Raw genomic sequence first — 19,168 nt, 5'->3', positions numbered from 1 at the left:
CACTAGCGCTTTGAACTGTGTCTGTGAGCATCTGTGCTGCATCTCGATTTATTTTGTGCATCTGTTAGCATGATGTGTCCTAAGGTAACTGCTTCTTCCATGTATGCTGTTTCAGCTTAGGAAAGGCTTCATCAGAACGTTCTTTCAGATCATGGAGAAACCTGTATCGCCCCTTTCCCAGCCCTGCTCCATGGCCTCCACCCAAAGAACGAGCCTACCTAAGAAGCTACCTAAGAGAACTCAACAGGAAAATCTTCCCCAGGCCTGTTAAAGGTGGAAAGCAAAAGCCCGAGACCTAAACTGTATCTGAACCTTGAAAAATGTATGACTACTCAGTTATGTTAATACCGTCATTGAACTGGGGCTATTCTGTCCTGTGTTTTACTTCCACAGGCAGACTGGTATCCAAAACAAACAGAGACTATGCAAGTAACACACATAGACCCTTTATAACATAAGAAATTGGTGAAGACGAGCAACCACAGCCTTAATCTGCATTTTAAAGAGCTTTCAGATGTTTGGGGGGTTACATCATAACCTAATCTTGGCTTGGGGAATAGATGGCTACACTCTGCTGAAATCACGTCTACTGAGAGTGGCTATTTATTTGTACCCCTCACCTCCCATCTATACAAAATTGCCAGGAAATGCCGTCTTCTTTGGGGGAGATAGTTCTCTTCTCAAGTTGAAAGCAATATATTGTCCACAGCTCATTTCAGGGTACACATTTTTAGCATATTCCTCCAACTCAGTTCGGCAGCTTTGCAGTCCGCTGTTTTCTGTCAGAGCAGAGCCAGCACCAAGTCCAGCAAGGAAGATGTGCCCAGCTCAAAGCCAGAGTGTGTGCGTCTTGTTAGTCATTCACCTCCATCCAGTGGATGTTTGTAAATGTCTTGCTGTCCATTTTGTCAGTGAACAGGCAGCCCTGCAAGTGGTCCATCTCATGCTGGATAATGCGGGCTGCCCACCCACTCGCCTGCCACACCACCTGCTCTCCTCTAGGGTCCAACCCTGCAAAGGAAGGTACATCCTGGGTGAGGATATGCTGGAACGGTGTCATTCTTAACCTTCTGAGACTTTTCCCTGCCCCTGGCTGTGTTTACAAGAGGCAACATCGGAAGGGAATGCATCCTAAGAACGAAGTCTGAACTCTGACTCTACCAAGTATTCAACCAGGTCCCAACCCTGACAGGTGGGTTGCTAGGCTCACTATGGGGCTAAAATGAGAAATGATCTTCCCAAGTGGCTTGCTCAAGAAGAACCACCATCCCAACCCTCCAGCAAAGAATCACATTCTGCAGAATATCCTGTGGTACGACAGACAGGTACTGGCTTATCACCCTGAGCTAGGCAAAGCTGGGTTCCACTTCTCCCAAGCCACCACGACAGATCTTATAGCAGCAGAGATGTGTGTGTGTGAGAGAGAGAGAAGAGAGACACACGGTGAGCGACAGGGCAGAGGACGGGGTGAGAGCTCACAGTGGAACCAGGCCACCCTTCTAGTCCCCACCCCTGTGCCCAGTTGAGCTGGCTCTGCTCTCACAGGCACCTGCTCCATCCCATCAGTCCTGAATTTCGTCCACTCTAGGGTCTGCTCTTCGTTCATGTTGGTAGGCTCCTCAGATCAGCCATCATATCTACACTTTAACTGCAAGTTGGCGTAAACTGTTTCGTGGGATCCGGGCCCGCCGCCTACACAGGTTGAAGGGGAGCACACAGGCACCCAGTCGCCGCTCCAGGGACCCCACCTCTCCGCACCTGAGATCTGCACCGCCTGGAAGCGGGGCACGCAAGCAAGGAAGCCGGCGACACTCTCGCAACCCTCAGGGAAGGTGACCAGGCGGCTGTCCAGCACGCGAAGGCTGGGGTTCACAAACACGCGCAGGGGGAAGAGCTCCATCTGACGGGCCTCGTGCACACGCGGCGCACAAGCGCGGAAGAGCGCCTCAGGGAACTCCAGCGCCAGTACCTGCAGCGGCACTCCGAGTTGCGGCGCGCTCGAGCCCACGCAGTGCCGGCGCCGCATCACTTGCACTAGCCGCTCCACCAGCCGCTGCAGCTCGGGTCCCGCCAGCTGCGCCGGCTCTACCGGGGCCGCCACGGCCCGCAGCGCCGGATCCCCAACCTGGCACACACGCGGGTACGGATGTGGGTCCTTCCAGCGCCAAACGTGGAATCCCCTTTCTCCCTTTCCCTTCTCCCGCCCTGTAGCGCTCCAAGACGGAAGCCTGAGATTGAGGGGAGCCTCAGTCTCGGCAAGAGAGCCGCCCGGGATTAGCCCCTCAGGGAGTCTAGGTCGGAAGGAGCAAGCCCCAAAGAAGAGGTGAGCGGACCGCCCGCCCCACAGCCTCCCTCGCCCGGAGAGAGACACTCAGACGCAGCGGGGGTTCTGTCAAGGCAGTTCCCTTTATTGGTGTAAGCTCCTCGTGTATATAGGCAAACGAGGGGTTTTTGAAAAAGGCTATCCAATCACATTAAAGCATGCAAGGGGAGGTGTTCAGGAGCCAATCAGAGTTTTTTGTGGTTATCTGGGGCCGCGCCCTCCTGACATCTGTCAGGCGCCATCTTGTTGTGAGCACGTGTAAGGCGCCCTATATATACCTTTTTATTTGTTTTTTAGGGGGAAGGAGCCATGGGGGGCCACCCGCATGGCCTCACCGGAGACTCAGTGACTGACTGTGTCTGTCTTAGGTTGTCCCCCTCTGGGGATCTTACCCGTCATTGGCTACCCGGTCAAGCATAGGCTCTGGCGGTTTGAGACCTGACTGAACGTCTCTTTGAGGGCTGGCTGGACTTAGGCTCTGTGGCGAGGGGCTTGGCCCTAGACCCACCAGGTATTGAGGTTCTTGGGCCCTTTGTGTCCTGGGCGAATAGATTGGCTCATTGGGGCAGCTGGAGTGTCCCCCATCTTAGGCTTGTAGCCTATTGGCAGACGGTTGCCAGGGGTCTTTCGGGATTTTGGGTCTGCCCCCCGTATTTGAGCGAGGAGGATGGTCTTCACTTGTTCCCAGGAAATGGTCTGAATCTGCTCCTGCAGGAACTTCTGGAAAAGCTTGACAAGACAGTGTCCAACTAAAAGAAGTATAACAATGATCATCATTGGTCCCAGGATGGAGAGCAGCCAGGGGGACTTATTAAACCAACGCTCGAACCAGTTTTCCTGTGCCTCTCTCCTTCTTTCTCTTGGCCAATCCTTCTCTAACCTTAGCCATAGATTCTTTTATTACTCCCGTGTGGTCAGCATAAAAGCAGCATCTTCTCTTAGTGCGGCACATAGCCCCCTCCTGTTGGAGGAACAACAAATCAACCCCTCTTCTATTTTGGAGTACTACCTCAGATAGGGAGGTGAGGGATCTTTCTAGATGACTAATAGAGGTCTCTATTCTTTCTAGATCTTCATGGATGGCTGCCCTCAAGGAGGTCATGCCTGTTTGTTGATTGACCAGGGAGGCTATGCCAGTCCCGGCCCCAGTTACTCCCAAGCTGAACAGAGTGGCAACAGTTAGTGCAGTGATGGCCTCCCTCTTACTTCTCCCGCCTGTCCCTCTACTCCAGTGAGAATACATGGTTTCTTCGGAGTGGTAGAGGATGCAGGGAACCACAGTCACTAGGATGCAGAACTCTTCAGAGACGTTAAAGACTGAGGTTGAGAGGCACGGGGCGAGGCCCGTCTCGGTGCACACCCACCACCCGCCGTCTTTCGGGACGAGCCATTCTGAGCCATCATTCCAGCTAGGGGAGCTACTTATGGAGGCGCATAAACCTTGTCTGTCCCGTGGCACCTTTCCTAGGCAGGTCCTGCTACCGCTCACATGCTGCAGGGTCAGGCCGACTTTGCGGTCCCCCCACGAACACTGAGAGGGGCTTGTATCAGATGATATGTCATAGGTGATGTTTAGTCCTATAGCTTCATAAAATGGTGGCTTTATATCATAACATAACCAGCAGGAGGCTGTGAGGTTAGGGTTGGTAGCATTAAGGGTCTCATACATAGTGCGCATCAGCTTCCACAAGGGGTCCTCGGAGGCCTGTAACCTCTGGGGTTGGGAAGGACTCCTAGCAGGTGTTTCCTCCCTGGGCGGTCGGGTGGATCTGGTGACCTCCCCGGGCCTTTGGGGTCTTGTAGTCTTATTGAAGGTGCCCTTGTCACCTGGGCTGTTGGTAGGGGCGGGAGGCGTTAATATCTTATTTGGACCTATAGGAGCTGTATTGTTCTGTGCTTCCTTGATAACCTGTTTAATGGTTAAGAATCTACCTGGGTAAGGGCCGGGCCAATTCACATGAAGCTGAAAACCCCAAGTTAACCCAGATTTCCAGTGCTTTTCTGCTTTAGCCCTTTCCTGGTTAAACTGTACTCGCACCTGGGGTACCCTGTATCCGGGGTCGGGGATGGTGAATTTAACTAAATCTCTGTTTCCAACATTCCATTTTCGGGGCCCATCACAAGAGGTCACACAACTCCAGTCCTTGCAATAAAAACTTTCCATGCCACCGCAGGTTTCCCAGTTACCTCGTATGTTGCCAGGACAAGCCCAGAACCCTACCATCCATTTCCCATTGACCCTAACTGATGCTTCCCAGCTACGGTCGTTACCTCCTATCCCCTGTCTGGATCCGAAGAGTTCCCTGATGTCAAAATATAAATCTGGCCACCATGTGGAGAGTGGGGCTGTGTGGGTAGTCTCGTTAAGTGTTTTACCTGTCTGTCCATCAGTCAGGATCCATGTCTGTTCCCAAGGTTTATGAGGATTGGCTCTTGCGTGGCCTCCTCTCCAGTCGTTAAGCAGGGTCAGGACCAGTAGCCATCTCACCATCATTATTCAGATTTAGCAATGGGCGGTAATAGGGTTTTGGGGATAATGAGTTTAGTAGGAGTAAAATTGCTTTTAAGTATATGAGTATGTTGGAGTAGAAGGCTGGGAATGTCTGTCTCGGGTGAAGGGGATATAGGCAAGAATCAAAGTGAAGAAGACTATTTGGGTATCAGTGTAGGGGAGGAAGGTGCCTTGTGACCAGAAACTGGTAATTGCTTGAGTAGAGGGGATAAAGTCTGTGACAGGAGTGCCAATTGGAGGTCTTGGAGCAAGTCTGTCAGGAGAAGTTTAAGGCTGGCTAAGGTTAGAGACCTGAACTGGTAGGGAAGTAAGAACGAAGGAACAGTAACAGCTGCCTAGGAGTATACAAGCCAGTAGATAGAAGAAGCCTAAAAGGAAGTGTTGAAAGGGTGACCAGTCGCCGGGGGCAACAGAAATTAAGCCAACAGCAAACAATAGGGCCGGCAAGGATGGCAAGGATAAAGGAGCTAGGTCCCAACTGAGCATTACTCTACTTCAGCAGTAGGGGTCACTTGTAGATAGGTGTTGGCCTCTTCTGTGGGCAATCTGAAAAAAAAGGAGAGTACCGCCTCATGAACTTTTTATTGTTCTTGGGCTGAATGTTTATTATCTTCAGGATGGTCAAGATATTTAAGATTTCGGGCTGGCACCCAGATTGGGTTGGTTTCTCCTATGGGATAGATGCATCCGAATCCTCTCCCGGTTGTTAGCAGCGGATCGGGTCCCCTCCATTGTCCTGTGAGGGGATTCTTCCATCTTACTACCACCTCTGGCCTTGGCTCCTGGCCGGTCCAATGTTTTAGGAAGGCTGTGAGTGGCTCATTTTTTGAAAAATTTAAAATATTTAAGGTAAAAAGGGCCCTTTTTGTAACTGAGTTTTTAATGTTCTGTTTTGTCGTTCTATGATTGCCTGTCCCTGAGGGTTGTAGGGGATCCCTGTGGTATGTTGAATATTCCATTGTTTGAAGAATTCTTGTAATTGTTTGCTAATAAAGCATGGTCCATTGTCAGTTTTTATCTGTATTGTTAGCCCCAAAGTGGTAAAACATTGAAGGAAATGACTCTTAGCATGTTGTGCCTTTTCTCCCTCTGCGTGAGCTGTGGCCCAGCAAGCATGGGAGTAGGTGTCAATTGAGACAAAAATGTATTTAAGTTTGCCAAAGGCGGGGTAGTGTGTGACATCTGTCTGCCAGAGAGTGTTGGGCCTCATTCCTCTGGGATTGACTCCTGCTGATTGTAGAGGGGGGACCTGGAGGAAGGGGATGCATGATCGGCAGGTATGTATGATTCTTTTTAGGTCTTTGATAGGGACCTGAGGGAATCTTTGATGTAGTCCTTTCCAGTTAACATGGGTAAGATCATGGAATTTTTGGGCCTGTTGAGCAGTGTATGTATTAGCAGAGGCGGTTTGGTCGGCCATTGAGTTTCCTAAAGAAAGAATCCCTGGTAGGGCTTGATGGCCTCAGAGATGATGTAGGTAGAGGGGTTGGTTCCTAGCTTGGAGAAGGGAGGGGGCTTGCATCATAAGGGGGGTAATAGGATTATCATCAAGCCGAACATGAGAATCAATAAGCCCAGGGAGGAGGTTTTTTACATAGAGGCTATCAGTGAATAGATTCATGGCTTCAGGGACCTTGGAAAGTGCAAGAACGCCGGGACCCCCCAATATGGGTGGAGCAGTGGCCACTCCCCTCAACAAAACTTCAAGCCCTAAAATTATTGATAAAAGAACAACTCCAACTTGGACATATCAGAAGCTCCAATAGTCCTTGAAATACACCTATTTTTGTGATCAAAAAGGCCTCAGGGAAATGGAGACTACTACAAGACCTTAGAAAAATTAATGAAAGAATGAAAGTACAAGGAACCCCCTTAAGAAGAATGCCCTGGGTCCCAGCCATTCCCACTGGTTTACACCTTTTAGTGATAGACATTAAGGATTGTTTTTTCTCAATACCCTTGAACCCTGAAGATTGTGAAAAATTTGCCTTCTCGGTGCCCTCCACCAACTTTGAGGGACCTGACGAATGGTATGAATGGGTTGTTTTGCCCCAGGGTATGGCCAATAGTCCTTCTTTCTGCCAACAATTTGTATCAAATCTAACACAACCCATTTGACAACTGCCAAGGGTTTTATTATATTTGTACATGGATGACATCATCCTTGGCATGCCCAGTGCCCTGGAACTCTTGCAGGCATCCGAGTTATTGCTTGGGTGCCTCACCAGAGGGCAACTCATAATTTCCCCTGACAAAATTCAACATGTGCCTCCCTTTAGGGTTTTGGGCTCTCAACTTACCCTAGAGGCCGTTTCCCCATTAAAACCTCAGATAGCAATTAAAAAATCCTACTCCCTAACAGAACTCCAAAGCCTGTTGGGAGAGATTAACTGGTTACGACCTTGGTTCTCCATATCCACTGGCGAGCTTATGCCACTCCTTCGAGGTAAACTCCCTCATGACATGATAACCCTCTTTTCCCCCCAAGAGGCGATCCTCCAGAAGATCCAACAAGTCCTTGATGCCGTCCAACTCTCCAGATTTGATCCCACCCAAGAGCTTCAACTATGGGTGCTAACCTCTCCCGAGACACTCCTAGCCACATTGATACAAAAAGACAAGCCCCTTCAATGGATACATATCTCCTTGGGGGGAGCCCCTCGGGTCTATACTCATCTAGATCAAATGGCTGACTTAATCCAAAGGGGCAGAGATACAGCTCTTAGATGCTTCGCCCAGGATCCTGACAACATTGTTGTACCATATAGGATGGCAGATTTCCAATGGGCTCAAAGAAATAATAAAAGAATAACCCTGGCCCTAGAAGGTTTCCTAGGAAAGGTCGATTGCCACTACAGGCCTTTCTCTCGGCTGCCATGGAAGGCTCCCCAATTATTCCCCTTTAAACCTATCTTAAATGCTACTAATGTCTTCACTGACGGGGGAAAACAGGGAGCGGCAGTAATCGTCTTTGCCGACTTAAAGACAACCCCCCATAGACATTACTCCCCCTGTGAAGGGTCAGCGCAATACAAAGAGCTATTCGCTATCTTGATATCTTGATAGATACCTCTGTAATCTGTGGTTATGTAAGCGTCTGCCTGTCCCAGGATATCCTGACCTAGTAAATTGGCATTAATCCCAGGGGCGATGAGAGGCTAGACTAAGCCTTCAGTCCCGTCTGGGTCTTCCCATTTTAGCCATTTAGCGGACTCTCGAGAGGGGGTGTTACCCCCGATGCCTGCTAATTGAGGGCCGTCTATTGTAGACCAGGTGGGGGGTACTTCTTCTTGTCTCAATATAGTTCTGTCAGCACCTGTATCAACTAGGCATCTGAACTTTTTTCCTCCTATAGTCATGTCCATTTTTGGCTTAAGTCCGGGCACTATGAGGACTGTCCATTTGACTTCAGGCTTCCTATATATAGGTTTATTAATGCCCATTAATTGGTAAGGGGGCTTTCTGATAGAATTGCACCGGGGAAGGGCCTTTTTAATTTATCAGACATCTCTTGGGAGAGTTCAGTAACCTCAGGCTGGCATACCCCGGGAGGAGGGCTTGGGGCTTCCCCTTGGGATGACAGGGCTGGGGAGTGCCCCTCACTTAGTTTAAAGGCTTCCCATCTTTATCAAATCTGGACCTACAATCTATTCTCCAATGGTATCCCTTTTTACAATGTGGGCAGGGGGTTGTAGGTGGTCCTCTATTTCCAATTCTCCCCGGCCTCAGGGGGCAGTCCTTTTTAAAGTGCCCTTCCTTTCCACATTGGTAACAGAATCTGCCCTTCTTCTCCTTTTGGGTCCCTTCTGAGCCTGAGCTTTGAGTGGTTGTCACTTTGTTAAGAGCCGAGGACAAAGCGTTGACCAGAGCCTTAGTTTGAGCCTCTAGGGCTGCCACCATTGTTTGCGCCTGGTGATAGTATGCTCCAATATCTTTGGTGGCTATTATCCAACGTTCCATTGACCTATCTTTCTGCCCAGCACAAGCCAACTTATGGTCTGAATTCATTCCTTCCCATACCAACATTTTAATGAATTGGTCTCTCAAAGGGCCTGGAGGGAACTTTCTTTGCATGCTCTTTTCTACTCTGTCGATAAAGGTGGGGAGGTCTTCATTATTTTTCTGGGTGATCCCTGATATTACGGGCTCACTGGGACCCTCCTCTAACTTTTTCCAGGCGGCTAGGCAAATGGTCCGAACTTGATCCGTGTATGGGGCCGGTATGGCAGCTTGTTGTATACCTGTACTCCATTGATCGGCCATGCCAGATAACATTCCAAATGTTATGGGGATAACAGGATCAGCGGCCTGGTTCCTCTCACCTTGGGTATGGCATTCCTCCTGAAAGAAGGTGCACCATTTAATGTACTGGTTACTAGGAAGGACCGCTTTACATAACATTTTCTAATCCTGTGTCGTACAGGGTTGGTGGGCTAGGCCCTGGAGAACAGTCTTTGCCCATGGGGATTGGGGCCATCTTCTGCTACTGCCTTTTTGAGCTCTTTGAGATCATTTGGTTCTCAGGGGTACCAAGCTTCTGGTCGATTGTCCCCAGGGTTTACATTAACAGGGAAGGCTTGTATTGAATTTGTAAAAGGTGGTGGCCTTCCCCAAGGGTCCTCTGGGTAGTTTTTCTTCTCCAAGGGGATTCTCCTACCGGATGGGGCTGGGCATCATTGACCTCCTTTTTGTTGGTGGGCATCAGTGGAGGGTAGAGGTGGGATTTGGGAATCTCAGGCTCGGGCGCGCTAGGTGGGTTTTCGCCATTATTGGGTTTATCTTCCCCCCATATTGGTGGCCATAGGTTATTATTTATGGTGATGTCCTTTTCTCCCTCCTCGCTGCCCAGGGTCAGCTGTTCTTTCTCAAATTGTTCCCACTGTTTATCACAATCAGGTGTAGAAGCTCCTTCTCCATTGGGGGATTTAGATTCAGTAGAGAAACAGCTCTTAAGGGCAGTAATGGTGGGGTAGAACCCTAGGGGAGGGTCTTCCCCGTCTCGTATTTCCGTCTTTCTTGCTAGGACATGTATTCTGTCCCAAGTATCCCAGGAGAATAGGTTGGCTGAGTCTACCCATGGGGCCAACCGGGTGATAGTTCCCCAGACCTTAACGGCCTGGGTGTCAGAAATTTCTAGTCCCCTACTTTTGAGCGTATATCATAGGGCCTTAAGGGCAGGTTCATCTGTCTTGCTTATGGAGTTCCCCATGATTCAAGAGAGACCGCGGATAGTTAGAAAGGTTGCCAGGGATATCCACCGAAAAAGCCTCACAGGGTGCAGTGGCAGCCTGTAACTTGAGGTTGTGGTATGCTTTAACAATGGTGTGCCTGAACGTTGCACGGAAATTTGCTTCTGGGAGGCGGGCGCCCTGGTGGCTTCTGGCCCGTTCCGTGACCTCCTTATCCTATCACAGGAGTCTTCTAGTGGCGGGCACCCTAGTGGCTCTTAAGTGCCCGACCCGTGCCCACAGGGTGGTATTGGCCTTGCCCCTGGCAATGAAAGGGAAGGAGGGAGTTCACCCGATTGGGCTCCCATTACTAGACTACCAACTCGGAGAGCCTTCAGTTATCCCCCAGGGAGTGCCCTGGGCAGGAAACCTCAGTTGCTCTACCGAATGACTGCCGTTCACTGAACTCCTTAGAAAAAAGGAGAAGAAACGGGAAGAGAGAAAAATGAAGAAAGGATGAAAATGTGAAGAAGTACAGTTGCTGTACTCACCCCTGGAGGTTTCTTTTCAACCTGTAAACACTTACCTTGGGGTTGTGGCCCTCAGTGGGACCGCTGCACTGAAGCCGGAGGGCTGTCTCATCGTCTCTCTTTCAAGACCGTGCAGTGGGGGTGGCTCTCACCGAGAAGATCCGAGTCACGGCACCAGATGTGGGTCCTTCCAGCGCCGAACGTGGAATCCCCTCTCTCCCTTTCCCTTCTCCCGCCCTGTAGCGCTCCAAGATGGAAGCCAGAGATTGAGGGGAGCCTCGGTCTCGGCAAGAGAGCCGCCCGGGATTAGCCCCTCCGAGGGTCTAGGTCCGAAGGAGCAAGCCCCAAAGAAGAGGTGAGCTGACCGCCCGCCCCACAGCCTCCCTCGCCTGGAGAGACACTCAGACACAGCGGGGGTTCTGTCAAGGCAGTTCCGTTTTATTGGTGTAAGCTCCTCCTATACATAGGCAAGCGCGGGGGTTTTTGAAAAAGGCTATCCAATCACATTAAAGCATGCAAGGGGAGGTGTTCAGGAGCCAATCAGAATTTTTTGTGGTTATCTGGGGCCGCGCCCTCCTGACATCTGTCAGGCGCCATCTTGTTGTGAGCACGTGTAAGGCGCCCTATATGCGGCGGCTCCAGCGTTCCCTGCACCAGACGACGCACGTAGCGCCAGTAGGAGCGCCAGTAGGAGCGCCGGCGCGCCGGCCCCTCGAATCCATCCCGGGCGGGCGTGGAGCTGTAGGCCCGGGCGCCGCCGACCTCTACCCGCTCTCCTCACAGCAGGGCCGACCCAACGCAGCGCGGCGCCCGCAGCCACCGCAGCAGCAGCCCAGCCCCCAGGTGACCAATGGCGCATGGAGCAGTCACCCGCCCGGACGCGTCCCACGCCGGCCCCCGTAGCCGAGGCTCCGCCGCCAGGGACGCCGGGAAGTGAAGTTTCCGTGCACCTTCCGGGAGCGCCGGCGCCGCTCCCCGGACGCAGCATGCCTCTCCCCTGCGGCTTTCAGCCTTATTAAGCCCCGTTTCTGATAGTTTAACCAAGCATTTACAAGAATAGCCAAGAGGTTCACTGTTTCTTAAAATTTAATTGGAATATGGTTGCTTTACAGCATTGGGGGTTCTCTCGAATTACGCCTTTCGCAGCCTCTCCCCCGAGCGGAAACACCCGTTCCTACCGGGGTTGCGTAAACTTCCCCGGCCCCGCGCCCGGGTACCCGCCGCACCGGCCTGGGGGGCAGGCAGCGCCCGTCAGATGCCCGCACTAGGCTTGTCGGGCTGCAGGGGCCCCCCGGACTCCACCTCCTCCTGCCCCGCGTCAGGGACAGTCGGGTTGACGGGCTCGGGGCTCGGTGCCTCGGGCGGCAGTGCTAGCGCTGGAGCCGGGAGCTCGGGGATTAGCTCCTTGTCCAGATAGAAGACCGGCTCTCTCTTGGGCAGGATAAAGGCCAGAGGCTCCTGGACGACGCTGACGTTCACGTGCCCCAGGTTTCCATACTTGGAGAGCTGAGTGGGTGGAATGCCTGACCCAGAAGGTAAAGAATATAAGTGAAAAAAGTTTAATAAGTTAATCGATGTGTCACATGGGGAAAAAACCTAAAATACTTATTGGGAGTAACGAACACTGTTACCACAGTTCAGTACAGTAAAAGTCACCTTTGTGATAGGGGATAGGGGGCTGTGCCGTAAAGCCAGACTGTGAAGGTAATCGGAACAGCACAGTGCAGGGCGGATAGAGGACAGTACCAGGAGAGCCTGGACAGGCACCGGCTTCCCCGGACAGGGCCAAGGAGAAGCTGGGGGGACCAAGAGCAGCCACTCTGCTGTGGACCACTGCCCACTGCCCTCCCGCACGCCCTTCACCGCACAGAGCTGACAAGGGGATATGCAGGCAAATTACAAAAAAGTACTTCATAAACACTCTGTAAACATTTCATGGCAATGCAATCATACATTGTGGTTTTTTGTGATTGGCTTCTTTCACTTAGCCAGATGTGAACATACTGAATGAGTCTACTGATAAGAAATGTTCAAAAAGGGAGAATCTACTGCAACAGAAAGTAGGTTAGTAGTCGCCAGGGCCTAAGGGTGGGATTGGGGAATGACCACAAATGAATGCCAGGGATCTTTGGGGTGATGGAAATGTTCTTAAATTATTTGGTAGCAATGGTTGCACACACCTCTATACATTTTTACTAAAAACTTTGAATTTTAAAAAGAGGTGAATTATTTAGTATGTGAATTACGTCAATAAAATAGTTTAAAAAATATTTTCTTCTCCCTTCTCTTACCTAAGGTCTGTGCTATCTGAGCTGGAGGAAAAAGGACTTGGAGACAGCGATTTAAATAAGGAACAAGGTCTTCCAGGAAAACAGTGCAGAACTGGACAAAGAGCTCTTGCTCCCCACTGCTGAAGGCAGCCTCTTCCGCACGATGGAAGGCCAGGATTACTTTAGTTACCTAGGAGAAAAGGGCACCACCAATTACCTGTTCATCTATCCCCATCAGCAGTAACAAAGATGTGCAGCCCTCAAGTTTTCCAAAAGAACAGTCCTTCCAAACAGTACGTCATTATCTTGTTTAAATTCACAATTGAGGTCAGTCTTCACAATTCTGTCACTTCAATGATGTATTTCTTACTCAACTAGTTTTATTATTGGTGCAGTTTACAATTCCAGTGCAGGAACATCACGAAATACACAGAATACATCATTTTTGGCTTCCATGGGAGATGGACTAGAACTCTGATGGATCCAGGAAAATACCAGCAATACCATAAAAGGTTTTACTGAGTAAGGCCTAGAAAATTGTAGAGGAGGAGGAAAACAGAGCTGGAAAAGAACATAATTATTTCCACATACAAAGAACATTCACTATTTCCACATACAAATAACAGAGCAAGCCTAGCTAACATTACAGATACGTGTCACAGTGACGGGTAAGAGCAGAGACTCTGGGAAATTGCCTGGTGGTTCAGTGGTTAGGATGCCGAGGGCCTGGGTTCAATCCCTGGTCACAAGCTGCAATGTACTGTCAAACAAACAAGTAAATAACAAAGAGCCTCTGGTGCTAGATGTTCTGAGCTCTAGTTCCAGCTATGCACTCAGTGCTTCTGTGGCCTCTAGGTGATTACTTAAGCCCTCTGTGTCTGATAGTTCACTCCTCTATAAAGCAGAGCCAGCAAAAGGACCTAACCTCAGAGTTGCGAGGATAAAGGCTGAATATGTATAAAGTGTGACGAATTATGTGACATGAGGTAAGCTCTAGATGAATATTAGCTAATTACTATTATCTGAATTTCACTGACCCTAAGAAGCTTCACTGCTCATGCTTTCTTGCTGTTTCTTACAGGAGGACATCAACAGAAAGACTTGATGCAAGCACGTCACAACTGCCACCTGGTTGACAGGGACTATAAGATACCATCAATTGTAAGAAGCACCTCAACATCGAAAGATTTAATGTTTAAAAATGTGCACCACACTGGGATATTAGTAGGATCAGTAGTGTTACTTATATTAGGCAGAATTCTAAGATGGCTCTTGTGATCCCCACCTCCTGGTACCCACTCTCTTGTGTTTTTCCTTCTCCTTGAGCGCAGGCAGAACCAATAGGATATGGCAAAGGTGAAGGATTTTGCAGTTTTCATTAACATCCCAAATCGGCTAACTGAGAATTAATGAAAAAGGAAGTTATCCTGGGTGGGCCTGAATTAGATGAGCCTCTTAAAAAGAGGGCTGAGGAAGAGACTCAGGCAGGAGAGATGCTCTCCCACTGGCCCCGAAGAATCAAAAGCTGTGAACTGCTCATGGAGTGGGGTGGTCTCTAGGAGTTGGGGGCCTCAGTCCTACAACTGTAAGGAACAGGAATATGCCGCTGTGAGTGAACCTGAACGGAGGGGATCCCGAGACCCAGCTGAGTCCACAGTTGGGCCAACAACTCGATTGCAACCTTGTGAGCAGAAGGTCAACCCAGTTATACTGTGCCTGGACTCCTGACCCACAGAAACTGAGACATGATAAATACATGTTGTTTTAAGCTGCTATGTTTGTGTGAGTTTGTCATGCAGCAATAGAAAACCAATACATCACTGAAAAATTACTACAGGTGAGCCACTTCATGAAGGAGGACTAACCAGACCTTTTCAACTAGAAAAACCTCTAAAACCACACTAAATCTAAGTCAACAGACACCCTGTCACAGGGACTGGTGTATTACAAAAGTCTGGCCACCTGTAACAAAAGAAGCGTGCCCGTCCCCACCAAAAAAAATAGAAGGCTCCCATAGAGAGCCAACAGTCTGTACTTACCTTGTCAAGGGCGTCCTTTAGGGCCCTGGTCACATCCTGCGCCAGGGCCACGGGGCAGCAGAGGCGCAGATCGTTGAAGGCGACCAGAATGTTGTTGAGGAAGCAGGCAAGGGGCGGGAAGTCCAAGAGCACCATGGGGGGCTGCAGGGTCCCTGGCTGAGTGACTGGAGCAGCAGCCGGCAGGGTACTGCTGCCCAGGACGGCTGGAGTCGAGATGAGGGTGTAAGAGTTCATTTCATCCTGGAACTTCTCAACGGCCTCCTGAATTGCTTTCTGGAAAGTGCGGATAGCCACTTGCTGGAAAACAGGTGCCAGCTGACCCCGGAAGTCAGCCCCTACTCGACTGAAGGACAGCCCAAAGTACATGCACTGGCCCAACAGAGAGTCCAGACGGCTGCCAATCCCTCGGTTAAGGTCAGTCTCCAGCACCTGCAGGAACTGTGAGACTTTCTGCAGCACCCAGCCGTGGAAGATGGCACTCTCATTCACCATGTGCTCACCCATGGCAGGAGGCAGCAGAGGGTCCTCGTCTGAGAAGATGGCACGGTACTGGGTGATAATATCGAACAGATGGACACGGCAGGCCTCGATGGTTTTTGTGATGTGGAAATAGGGATCATCATTGGGGATGGCAGTCAGGATGGAACGGAGCCAAGCATCTCGGGCCTGAAGAAACTTGACCCTCAGCTCAGCCTCGGTGAAGACATCCATTTGCCGTAGAAAGCCAATGACACGGAGGCAGGCAGGGAGCTGGATGTTGGTCCTCAGTTGTTGGATCAGCTGGCTCAGCATCAACTGCATGGACTGGCGCACTTCGTTCACAATGCCCTGACAACAGGGGGTGAGTCAGTACACTGGGGAAGACACTCCACGGAACCCATTCCACTAGCCCTGAATATTGCCAACCAATATTCCCATTGCTGTCCTGACGTATGAGACAGACCTCCTAAAACTGATGCATCCAGGCTCACCAACAAAGATTTCGTTCACTGTGGCCTACAGGCCCTGCCTGGTTCTCCTGCCCTCACCTGCGTCCTAATGCTCTCCCCTTGCTCACTGCAGACCAGCCAGAATGGCTGTCTTTTTTTACTTCTAAACACTCCAAATTCTCTCAGCCTGCTATACTTGGTCGGACACTTTCTGGTGTGGTCTCTCCCCACATCATCATGTGGCTGGCTTCTCATCATCTGGGTCTCAGCTTAAATGTTACTTCTCTAGAAAAGCATTTCCTGACCACTCTTCCTGGAGCAACCCACCTAGTCTCCTACCCTGCTCCCTGGTGTATTTCACTATCTGAAAGGATATCATTTATTTGCCAGTTAACAGCTTATAGTCACAAGAGCCACAGCCTTGTCTTTGTTCACACTACTTCCCCAGCACCTAGATCACTGCCTGGCACGTGGTTAACATTTATCAGCTGACTGAATAATGAATGTATGTTTTATGAGTAAGCCTGCTTGCCTTCCAGTAACTGATGTGAAATATGCAAGGAGTTTCCCCAAGGTTTCTGCCTAAAGGGTCAGTGACGACCACAAAATTACTGACCATAAGAACATCAGTTTGAGTTGTAGAGCCTAATATAGAACTTAATGCTCCTGCAATGCATTTTTGCTTCTGTACTTTGCTTGCTGCTTGCTGCTTGTAGAACCAAAGTTAAGGTTGTTTTAAGTAAAGATCCCTAGAATTGTTTGCTGAGTAAGGATGAGAGAGGATTCCTAGGAAGACAGCAACCTAAAGAACAAGTTAATCTTAAACACCAGAATGTGGGCAGTTGTGACACAGATCAAGTAGATAGGTCAAAGGGCCAGGGTGGGCTTATCTTGTTAACCACCAGGAGGTGAGATATACAGCTGTGTGTGGAGTGTGGAAAATTACTGTGTGTAAAAAGATTACTATGTGTGGATGTTTTAAAACTAATATGGTTTGAAAATGCTATATAAACCCTTGGCTTAGAGTGCTCGGGGTCCTTGTTGAAACCCGCTGCGTCGGGCAGACACTTGGACCCCAGCTAGCTGGAAATAAACCTCGCTGTGTGTCTTGCATTATCGTGAGTGTCCTCTGTTCCTTTGAGGGAAGGGCAACTCCAGACCCTAACAGAGTCTTCTCTGGGCAAGTTGGCTACCTGGATGACAGGGATGGAGGAGTATTTCCTTTCTAGTCGGCGTACATAGGCTGCCAGCTCCAGGGCCTCTTCATAATAGGTGTTCCGGACACAGGTGTCCATGAGCTGAGGGATCTCCAGGATTTCCAGGATTTCCGTGTGCCGGTTTAGAGTCAGGGTGTTCATGCGGCGATTGGAACTGATCTCCTCAGCCTCTTTCACAAAATTCCTAGCAACAGTCAGGAGAACATTTGGTGGTTCACGGCTCTGCATCCAGTTACCAAGCACTTATTATGAACTGACACCAGGCTAGATGATTAATCTAATCTTCACATCAAACTCATCAGGTACTTTTATCCCAGAGATTTTAAGCAACTTGTCTAAGATCACACAACTGCTGCTGCTGCTGCTAAGTCACTTCAGTCGTATCCGACTCTGTGTGACCCCATAGACGGAAGCCCACCAGGCTCCCCCATCCCTGGGATTCTCCAGGCAAGAACACTGGAGTGGGTTGCCATTTCCTTCTCCAATGTGTGAAAGTGAAAAGTGAAAGTGAAGTCGCTCAGTCGTGTCCGACCCTTAGCGACCCCATGGACCGCAGCCTACCAGGCTCCTCCATCCATGGGATTTTCTAGGCAAGAGTACTGGAGTGGCTTGCCATTGCCTTCTCCGGATCACACAACTAGTAAGTGATTAAAAAAAAAAAAGATCTGAATCCAGATATACCACTTAACAAGCCATGGCAAGGTACTTAGTCTCTCTGAACTGTTTCTTCATTGGTAAAATAGTACTACGACCCACCTCATAAGGATGTGAGGATTAAATAAGCTGATGGGTATAAACCTTTAACACGGAATCTGATATGGAGTAAATGTTCCTTTAAACAACTCTTCTTAATTGCATGATGTCCCAAGTAGCTTTGAACTACAACTTAATCCCCAAGTTCCCTCTGCCTCTTAATCGCCTCTGCTATTGTCCAACCTTAGTTCCTGCTAGTCTCCCTTTCTTCTCTATAACTGCGGAGGCCTGCTTTGTGAAGCCCCCTCTCTATTCTAGAGGACTGGAAGAGATTGAAAGCTATTCTCAAATACTGAAAGACTAATGAAAACACTTTTCTCATGAAAGGATGGAAGGCAGAATTAGGGATAATGATGGAGAGAGGCAGAATATGATTCAAAAAGGAAGTTTGGTGGGGATTTTGTGGGTTTTTTGAGGATTATTACTGCTCCCAAATGGGATTTCCTTGTCAGTCTCCTGTCAATGAAAGTTTTGGATTAGATGATCTCTGATCCAAGTTATCGTATGTACATGTGTGTTGTGTGTATGTGTGATGTGTGTATGTTTACGTAAATATACACATATATTAAACTGAAAACTGTAGGGTGTTAATTATATGTCAGACTCAATGATAAGCGCTTTGTATGCATTCCACTTAGTGTTCACAACAGCCCTATAAAAGGGACGTGCTGCTGGGTTCCAATTCTGACTTCGAAACATCCTGGGGCGGTCTCAGCTTCCTCATACACAAAATGGGAACGGCGTACCTATCTCGAAGGCTGCTGTGATACTTAAAAGGATTAATAAAATGCTCAGAGGAGAAGCTGGCATATAGGAAGCGCTAAGTGTTAAGTATTTCTATCATCATAAAGACAGCTATTACAGTTATTAAAAGCCCCTCTAGCTCCAGGCCCGCCGCACCTGCAACTCTGTTGGAAGCTGGGCAAGCGGTCGAGCAGGCGGCCGAGCGACTCCTCCACATCCCCAAAGAGGCGGTGGATGCGCTCGGTGCACTCGGCGCCGCGGATGAAGGTCTTGTAGTTGGCGAAGGCCAAGTCGCGCGTCTGCTGCAGCAGCTGCGCTCGCTCCTCGGCCAGGCGCTCTGGCTCCCGCCGTAGCCGCTCCAGTCCTGAGCCACTCAACTCCCGGAGGTAACGTCCCACGTCAGGCCGCTCCCGCCACTGGGCCTCCGGAAAGCGGTCCCGGAACAGCGACGCCAGGAGCCCTTCATCCTCCACCTCCCCGAGGGCGGCCGCGGTGGCTGTCGTCGTGGCCGAGGCCGTAGTTGAAGATGGGATCGTTGCTGTTGCCGCCATCTTTTTGGCAACAGCGTCTCTTCCTCTCCCGTCCAGGGAGGGCGCTGACTTTGTAATCTAGAACCGGAAGCGGCTTGGGCTCACTTCCGGTCTCTATGGTTTCTCGTTAGGCCGGCTTTCTTTTCCCGAGAG

The 19,168-nt window shown here is 49.8% G+C and overlaps 2 protein-coding genes and 2 long non-coding RNA genes across 7 annotated transcripts; 1 reads left to right on the top strand and 3 right to left on the bottom strand.

The window, feature by feature from the left end:
* Nucleotides 1–430: 430 nt before the first annotated feature.
* On the bottom strand, nt 431–19,111 carry COG8 (component of oligomeric golgi complex 8). 2 transcript variants are annotated; one of them, XM_088830001.1, is made up of 6 exons: nt 18,642–19,111; nt 16,965–17,172; nt 14,843–15,670; nt 12,825–12,993; nt 11,883–12,056; nt 431–1,011 (listed from the first exon to the last, which is right to left on the bottom strand). In XM_088830001.1, the coding sequence occupies exons 1-6, from the start codon at nt 19,034–19,036 to the stop codon at nt 854–856; spliced, it is 1,932 nt and encodes a 643-aa protein (XP_088686127.1). In that variant the 5' UTR covers nt 19,037–19,111; the 3' UTR covers nt 431–853. The 2 variants fall into 2 exon arrangements, with proteins under 2 accessions (XP_088686127.1, XP_055268399.2); XM_055412424.2 differs by lacking the exon at nt 431–1,011 and having other exon boundaries at nt 11,602–12,056; nt 18,642–19,092.
* On the bottom strand, nt 1,625–2,167 carry PDF (peptide deformylase, mitochondrial; the record flags this gene model as incomplete). The annotated part of the gene is made up of 1 exon (XM_088830677.1): nt 1,625–2,167. A coding segment is annotated over one exon (543 nt), but the record flags the coding sequence as incomplete, so codon positions are not given.
* LOC148774380 (uncharacterized) lies at nt 2,412–10,966 on the bottom strand. Its single transcript, XR_016035767.1, has 4 exons — nt 10,590–10,966; nt 9,077–9,176; nt 4,700–5,381; nt 2,412–3,072 (listed from the first exon to the last, which is right to left on the bottom strand). It is a non-coding gene; the product is annotated as an uncharacterized LOC148774380 (long non-coding RNA).
* On the top strand, nt 11,930–14,847 carry LOC129546959 (uncharacterized). 3 transcript variants are annotated; one of them, XR_008683981.2, is made up of 4 exons: nt 11,930–12,068; nt 12,526–12,597; nt 12,830–13,789; nt 13,885–14,847. It is a non-coding gene; the product is annotated as an uncharacterized LOC129546959 (long non-coding RNA). The 3 variants fall into 3 exon arrangements; XR_008683979.2 differs by having other exon boundaries at nt 11,934–12,068; nt 12,522–12,597; XR_008683980.2 differs by lacking the exon at nt 12,526–12,597 and having other exon boundaries at nt 11,932–12,068.
* Nucleotides 19,112–19,168: the final 57 nt, after the last annotated feature.

Source organism: Moschus berezovskii, chromosome 22, assembly GCF_049115385.1.
Source record: "Moschus berezovskii isolate FMDL1 chromosome 22, NW_MosBer_1.0, whole genome shotgun sequence".
Taxonomy (NCBI): Eukaryota; Metazoa; Chordata; class Mammalia; order Artiodactyla; family Moschidae; genus Moschus; species Moschus berezovskii.
Note: the sequence above shows the minus strand (reverse complement) of the source record. Positions and strands in the feature narration are given on the sequence as shown.